Raw genomic sequence first — 8,639 nt, forward strand, 5'->3', positions numbered from 1 at the left:
AAAGCAACACAAATTTAAAGTGAATTTATAAGGTAAGCGATGTGAAATGACTGGGAAGGTAACCTTTTTTTCTTATTGGCAAGCATATATTGTATAACAAGATCTATACAAATGTTGTGATTTTTATGATTTTATGTTGTTATATTTTATGAAATTTAAATAAAGATGATTTTTATTTTTTTTAAAAAAAGAGCTCTTACTGTCAGGAAGTTCTTCCTAATGTTTAGGTAGAATCTTCTCTCTTGTAGCTTGAATCCATTGCTCCGTGTCCACTTCTCTGGAGCAGCAGAAAACAACCTTTCTCCCTCCTCTATATGACATCCTTTTATATATTTGAACATGGCTATCATATCACCCCTTAACCTTCTCTTCTCCAGGCTAAACATACCCAGCTCCCTAAGCCATTCCTCATAAGGCATCATTTCCAGGCCTTTGACCATTTTGGTTGCCCTCTTCTAGACACGTTCCAGCTTGTCAGTATCCTTCTTGAACTGTGGTGCCCAGAACTGGGCACAGTACTCCAGGTGAGGTCTGACCAGAGCAGAATACAGTGGTAATATTACTTCCCTAGATCTAGATGCTATACTCCTATTGAAGCAGCCCAGAATTGCATTGGCTTTTTTAGCTGCTGCATCACACTGTTGACTCATGTCAAATTTGTGGTCTACCAAGACTCCTAGATCCTTTTCACATGTACTGCTCTCAAGCCAGGTGTCACCCATCCTGTATTTGTGCCTTTCATTTTTTTTGCCCAAGTTTAATACTTTTACATTTCTCTTTGTTAAAATTCATCTTGTTTGCTTTGGCCCAGTTGTCTAATCTGTTAAGGTCATTTTGAAGTGTGATCCTGTCCTCTGGGGTATTAGTCACCCCTCCCAATTTGGTGTCATCTGCAAACTTGCTCAGGATGCCCTCAAGCCCATCATCCAAGTAATTGATGATGAAGACATACAAACTCTGAGATATAAGAAAGAAAATAAGGTAGAAATGAAACACAAGTGAGCAATAGAGAAATGAGAAAAAGGACAATACAGTGGTACCTCGGGTTACAGACGCTTCAGGTTACAGACACTTCGGGTTACAGACTCTGCTAACCCAGAAATAGTACCTCGGGTTAAGAACTTTGCTTCAGGATGAGAACAGAAATCGTGCAGTGGTGGTGCGGCGGCAGCGGGAGACCCCATTAGCTAAAGTGGTGTCTCAGGTTAAGAACAGTTTCAGGTTAAGAATGGACCTCTGGAACGAATTAAGTTCTTAACCTGAGGTACCACTTGTACATATGAGATAAACTATACAGGAATACAGAAACAATAGAAGATTTAGTAAGGCAAAACAATGGCCATATAAAGAATCAAAAATTTACAGACCAATAATGAGGGCCACACTCATAACCCTATTTACCTTCTGAGTAGACATGGTTACGATTGGTAATAACCAAGTGGCTATGAATTATTCATGTCCTCTGCCGTAAACTGCATCATCCTCATAGTTCCACCGGACTGAATTTATCAAACGTTTACTAAATAAACTAGATGGCAGTTTAACTATCTGCTAGGAGGAGGGGATGACTATGGAGATCAGGGCTTCCTTGAACAAGGCTTTGCGAGGTCATAGACAGAATTTGGAAAAGTGGATCCAGTTTTAATAATAATTTATAATTTAGATGCCACCTATCTAACTGGGTTGCCACTCTGGGTGGCTTTCAACAGATGTAATTTTTTTTTAAAAAAATAGTCATTTCTAGAGGGCATTGACCTAAATCTGGGCCTGATAGCAAAGAGCGGGCATGGGCTGCCACCAGGGGCATAGGAAGATAGGGGTGGTGGGGGCGGGGCGCCCCAGGCAGTGCGATCCCAGGGATGCCATCGCGGCTGCCCGCCCCACCCCTGGAACGCATGCCATGCCCCTCCGGGAGGCACTCCACACCCCTGGAACGCGTGTCACGCCCTTCCGGGAGGCGTGTCACGCCCCCAGAATGTGTGCCCTGCCTCTCCGGAAGGTGCGCCCTGCCCCCAGAACTGACGCCAGCCCCGCCCCTGTGCTGGAGCATGAAGCTCCGCCCCTGGCTGCCACCACAGTCAGCATGAGCAAGGGGCTGCAGTTATGGTGGACCTACATTTTTGGGGCCCTGAAGCTTGAATTGTTATGGGGGGCCCTTTGCAACCAGAAGCAAAGTCTAAGTAACCATTGTTATTTTCTTCAATGGGGTAGTTCCATAACATATCACCATATCTTTATAACATTCATGCTACAGACTCTAAAACTTTGGGATTGTTGAAATAGATACAACAAAAAATTAATCAATTTGAATTGTGTGACTCAAAATGGGTCTACTAGATCCAAGATTTTAAACAATGTAGACTAAAGTTGCTTCTGGGTTGGCTGTAACTCCAAGAAATATTATGACAGTTGTTGGTGGAGAGAGATGCCCAACCCATTGGACAATATAGGGTTGAAGAAATCTATGTTCACACATATTTTCCATCCAAGCTCCATCTTCACAATAGTGCTATTTCCAAAGCAAACATTAAAATGCAGAACTCCTAAAGTGAAACTTTTGACAATAGATAGAAAGGAATTACAAGAAGACACTCAAACAACAGATTATTATCTATACATCATGGTGATCATGATAATACAGAAGTTGGCAACGCTTGTCTTAAGCTTTTAAGCCATCATAACTGAGTTTTCAGTTCCAGACTTCGACTCTTCCAAAACTGAGTTTTCAGTTCTGGACACTGACTCTTCCACGCAGTCCTCCGCATCCTTGAAAATCCTCTGGAGTGCAACTTTCATGGAGACCCTGGACTGGCCCTTCTTCTGTCCCCTCCCAACTAGGAAATAGATCACCGGGTTGACACTACAATTCAGAGAGGCACACACAAAACCAACTTCCATTAGAAATATATTGTTCTCATTAAAATAGATGGCAGTGTAAATGGCATTTAGTGGGAAAGCAAAGATGAGGAAGAAAAGAAGGGCAAGCAAAATAGTGGTGAGCAGCTTCCCACGCTGCTTCTGCTCTGATTTGCAGCAGACTTTGAGGGCCAGTATCAGAGTGGAGGTGACCATCAGAGGAGTGCAAATGAGGGCATTTACAATAAGCTGGTACACTAAGTTAGAAGTTGGAAAGCTCTGAGTCAGTAGGAGAGTAAGGTGAGTGCCTGAGAGCAGGAAAGAGAGGGACCAAATCAGGGCACAGATAATGGTGGATAAACGTGGTGGTCGGTGGCATCGATGCCAAAGTGGGAAGAGGACAGCCACAGACCTGTCAATGCTGATGGCTGTCAGTAGAAACTGGCCTGCAGAATACGTGAAGAAAAATAGTTCAAATAATACTTTTCTGATCAAAACAGCAACATGGGATTTCTCATAGAGAGTTACAATAGGCAAAATAATACTGAGGAGAGCTGCAAGGACACCAAAGTCAGCGATGGAGAGGTTCAGGATGTAGGTGGTGAAAGGATTCCTCTTAATGTGGAAGCCCAGAAGCCGGATGACCATTCCATTCCCCAGGAAGCCAAAGATGCAGATTATGAAAAAGGCACTGTTGGCAATGCTTTGTGCTAACTTCAAAGAAACAGCTGAGCCATCATCTGAATCACCTATTTTCTCAAAATATAGTTCCCTGGAAGAGATAAAAGGATCTCAGTCAGTACCCGATATGTATTAATATGGATGATGTCTAGGTTCACCTTCACTAACTCTAAAGTCAGCATGGCCCAATCAGTGATCAATCTCATCAGTAAAGAGATAATAGCACTTTCTTTTTGTCTAAATCGATACCTGAGTCGCTATGGCAGTACACCTTTTCCTGGAACCTTCAAAGTAAACTGGTAGCTTTTCCATTTTTACTACTATTGAGTAAATACAGTGGAACCTCGGTTTATGAACACCTTGGTTTACAAATTTTCGGTTTACGAACGCTGTGGACCCATCTGGAACGCATTAATTCACTTTCCATTACTTTCAATGGGAAAGTTTGCTTCAGTTTATGAACACTTCGGTTTATGAACAGACTTCCGGAACCAATTACACCCATGCTTTGGGTTAAGTACACTTCAGGTTGAGTACTCCGCAGGCCCATCTGGAACGGATTAATCCACTTTCCATTACTTTCAATGGGAAAGTTCGCTTCAGTTTATGAACGCTTCAATTTAAGTACTCCACGGACCGTCTGGAACAGATTAATCCACTTTCCATTACTTTCAATGAGAAAGTTCGCTTCAGTTTATGAACGCTTCAGTTTATGAACAGACTTCCAGAACCAATTGTGTTCATAAACCGAGGTACCACTGTATTGACACAAAGTAGATGAAATGTTGAGGTTCAATAGCAAGTTAGGAAATAGCTAACACTATTCAAGGCTGTATCAACAGAAGTATAGTGGCAGGATTGAGGGAAATAATAGTACCACACTATTCTGTCTTGGTCGGACCACATCTGGAATACTGTGTCCAATTCTGGGCACCCCAATTTAAGAAGGATTTTGACAGGCTGGAACATGTGCAGAGGAGGGCAACCAAGATGATCAAGAGTCAGGAAACCAAGCCTTATGAGGAGCAGTTGAAGGTATGTTTAGCCTGAAAAAGAGGGGACTGAGAGAAGATATGAGAGCCATCTTCAAATATCTTAAAGAAGGCATTGAGTTACAGGAGGATCTGTCCTGGAGTGTTAATACAAGGGGGCTTGTGAAGAAGGCGCAGCAGAGACTGTATTTTTTGAGAATTTTAAGGAAAAACCATCTTCCACAAAAGCTGCTGCTTGCCTTCTATCACTGTGCCATACAGAGCATGCTCACGTACGGTTTATGTGTGTGGTACGGAAGCTGTACTTCCCAGGACAGAGCAGGGCTGTGTAGAATTATTAAAACAGCAGAGAGCATTATTGGCTGCTCACTCACCACCTTAGAACAAATTTACACCACCAGGTGCCATAGAAAAGCACTAGATATATCAAGAGATCCAACGCACCCTGGTCACCATTTCTTTCAGCTCCTGCCATCGGGACGGAGATATAGAACAATGCAGGCAAGAACGAGCCGTCTCAGGAACAGTTTCTTCTCTAGAGCAATTTTGGCCTTAAATGGAAAGCCCGGACTTTGAAGTCATCTTATTTTACTTGTTATTTTGTAGTATAATTACTGTTTTTAATTAGCTTTTTGTAATTTTGGATTATGCGGAATGCTTTATCTGAGTGGATGTAGCAACCGAGTAATTTCGTTGTTCCCGCAAGGGGACAATGACAATAAAGATATCTTATCTTAAGGGCTATCACATGGAAGAGAATAGGACTCAAACCAATAGCTTCAAGTTGAAGGAGATTCTGACAAAACATTCCAAAAAACTTTCTGACAGTTAGAGCTGTTCAACAGTGGAACAGACTCCCTCATGAGATTATGGACTCCCCTTCATTGGAGGCTTTTAAGCAGAGTTTGGATGGCCATCTGTCATGGATGCTTTAGCTGAGATTCCTGCATTACCGGGGGTTGGACTAGATGACCCTTGGTGTCCTTCCAAGTTGATCTTATCACAAAATAAGGGAACTTTGAGTTCCAAAGCAAGGCAGTGTCATACCCCAACATTATCAGTTAGGAAATGATTCTCATAACAGGGAAAACATTTTTCCTAGAGGTTTTCCTGGAAAACTACAAATTCAAATACATTTCCAAATAAAGAGAAAGCACCATTTTTTCTTTAATCCAAAATTGTTGGATTATGTTAATCCAACTGAATGAAGTGTGTTCATTTTTCGAAACAGCACAAACAATACATTAAAAAAATAACATGAAGTTATTTCTTTTGAATCGCGAAATTGCTGCAGAATTCAAAACGTGAGAAATTGAGAGAACCCAAAATGGAAATCTCCACTTATCCCTATGGAGACTATAAAAGGAAGTTATGGTCCTGTTTTAGGTGTGTGTTGAAGTTAATGTATACAGTGCTAATACTGAACAAGAAATTATTGTTTAAAATGCACTTACCCCGCTAGATACTTCATATTTTTGAAGAAGAGGATTTATGTAAGAGAAAATAAAATTACAATTAGAATCCAGTTACAGAGGCTACTTTTGGTTTAACAGATTGGTTGTTTATAGCAACTGAGCAAAGAGGTCAAGGGAAAAAAAGAATGCAAAGATACGGTATTTTAATTTTAATAAAGTGCATTGCAATTTTACAAAGCAAATATACGTACTGAATCATAGTAGATAACATTGGAGAACATTTTATAATAGCGTGGTGCATGTATGTTGCATGAGATACTCTTACAGTGCATTCAATATGACCTTAACAGATTGTAGAACTGGGCCCAAACAAAATGAATTTCAATAGGGGGACCAGTTTCAGGTTCTACACAGTTGCACATATATAAGATAAGGGAAACCTGTCTCGCCACTAGTACATGTGAAAAGGATCTAGGGGTCTTAGTAGACCAAAAGCTTCACCCGTCAGCCATGTGGTGTAGCAGGAAAAAGCTGCTTCTTTCTAGGCTGCATCAACAGACATATAGTTCCTAATCAAGGGAAGTAATACTGTAGTTCCATTCTTTTCTGCCTTGGTCAAACCACACCTGTAATACTGTGTCCAGTTCTGGGTGCCACAATTTAAGAATTATATTGAAAAGCTGGAGCCTGTTCAGGGTGTGTGTGTGACCAAGATAACTAAATAATATGATATTGGGGAGTTGTGATGGGTGTGTGTGTGTGTGTGTGTGTGTGTGTGGCTGTAATTGTGTTGGCACTCAATTTCGTTGTACTACGTTCAATGACAATAAAGTATTTATCTTATATCTTATCTTATCATCTTATCTTATCTTATCTTATATCTTATCATCTTATCTTCTTATCTTCTTATCTTCTTATCTTATAATCGGGGGGGGGGGGTCTGGAAACCAAGCCTTATGAGGAATTGTTGAGGGAGTTGGGCATGTTTAGCCTGGGGCAGAGGAGACTCAGAGGAAATAGAGAGGAGAACAGAATCGTAGAACTGTAGAGTTGGATAAGACCCCATGGGTCATCTAGTGCAGCACCCTTTAGATATTAAAGGGCTGTTACATAGAAGATGGAGCCAACTTGTTTTCTCCTGCCTTGGAGGACAGGACCTGACCCAATGGATGTTGGATGAAAATCTACACTGCAGGTGGTAGGACCAGAAGACCGTCAGAGTCCCTTCCAACTCTACAATTCTATGATTCTATGTATCTAGAATATATATATATATTTCTTTACACATTATCATTGAATACCTACCTGCTTAACCTTATTTGGTTTTAGGCTTTTAGAATGTTTGGGAGTGTCAATGGCTGAATTGGACAGACAACCGCTTCATTTTCTCTTCTGCAAGCTGCTATAAGTGTCAAGCCCCACCCCAACTCATGAAAACATGCAGAGAGAAATTGCCACGATATCAGAAAGTAAGCACCTAAATCATCATCATAGAAAAGCAAATGGGGAAGCAATTGAACAAGCAGATCTACAAAGAGAGTTTTTCTGCAAGAGTGCTTACCTTGCTATAATTCATTATGGGAATATCCAAAAAAATGAACTGGTCCCGCAAGAAACCCAAGCTACAGTTGTAGCTAGAACAGCTTCCAACGCATAATAAGCTAGTTAGCAAAGTAATTAAGTGGAAAACGAAAGAGGAAACTGAATCACCAGCTAATTTTGAAATGTATCCTGGTATTGTCCCAGCATCAACACAGGAAGTCGGTGTTAGAGAAAGAAGAATGGAGCTTTTAATGTTTACTGTGCTTGATGCCAGGCTGTGCTGTTGTGGTTCACCCCTTTCCTGCTTCATTTGGCCTCCGCACTGATGCACCAAATGAGGAGACCCCCAGCGGCAGACGGGGAAGGACAGGAAGCTGTGGACAGGGCCTGCCAGAACATGCCTGGACAGAACAAGAATCCTCATGGAAGATGGCACCTGTGTTGGGGCACCTGGTTCACACCCTCTCAAAATTGTGTGCCTGGAGCCATGCCACCTCCCCACCTGGCTATAACCATTTCCTTCCTCATGGATAACAAAGTGGAGTGAGTAATCCATGGGATAGGAAGTGTTCTATCATCTCTAATCCCCCTGGCCCCCAATATGACTATGGATAACTTTTTTGATTGATTAGCCACTTGTTACATATGACATATGTTCAGAGGCATGTAGAGGAGTGTTCATAGTGGCAAGTCCAGGTGTAGGAATTTCATCAAATTTCATCTGAAATGAACATTTGAAGAAAATGTTGGGGTAGTCCTTTCATGCAAAACATCTAAGCAATATTTTTGAGTTTTATACATCAAGTCTTAAAGATGGTGTGATGATGATGATTTTTTCTTCCTCATTTTGCTGGCAGATTGTCCCTCGGGGAAGCACCCCTCTCCTTTTTACTGACGATTCAGTTTCTGCAAGAGCTTGTGTTTTTCAAGAAGTTTCCTTGATATGAGGTTTGTTACATATGCTTCATTATCAGCTTTCAACCGCAGGAAGTATCTCACCAGTTAATCTGCTGATTTGTGTGCATAGTTGCCATGGCCAAATCTCTTCAAAAACTAGCATTGTGTTGTCAAGAGCATTTGTCCTGTAACTGCATGCATTTTTGGGTGTGTATCAGAGTGCAGAATCAACAATATGGTTTATTCCCCTCACTCC

General features: G+C 41.4%; 1 protein-coding gene across 1 annotated transcript; it reads right to left on the reverse strand.

Moving 5' to 3' along the window:
• Nucleotides 1-719: 719 nt before the first annotated feature.
• On the reverse strand, nucleotides 720-7,588 carry LOC132592532 (mas-related G-protein coupled receptor member H-like). Its single transcript, XM_060277587.1, has 3 exons — nucleotides 7,506-7,588; nucleotides 5,984-5,994; nucleotides 720-3,628 (listed from the first exon to the last, which is right to left on the reverse strand). Exons 1-3 carry the CDS (start codon nucleotides 7,518-7,520, stop codon nucleotides 2,668-2,670), a joined length of 987 nt encoding a protein of 328 aa, XP_060133570.1. The 5' UTR covers nucleotides 7,521-7,588; the 3' UTR covers nucleotides 720-2,667.
• Between the last annotated feature and the right edge of the window lie 1,051 nt (nucleotides 7,589-8,639).

This window comes from Zootoca vivipara, chromosome 8 (genome assembly GCF_963506605.1).
Source record: "Zootoca vivipara chromosome 8, rZooViv1.1, whole genome shotgun sequence".
NCBI classification, from domain to species: Eukaryota; Metazoa; Chordata; class Lepidosauria; order Squamata; family Lacertidae; genus Zootoca; species Zootoca vivipara.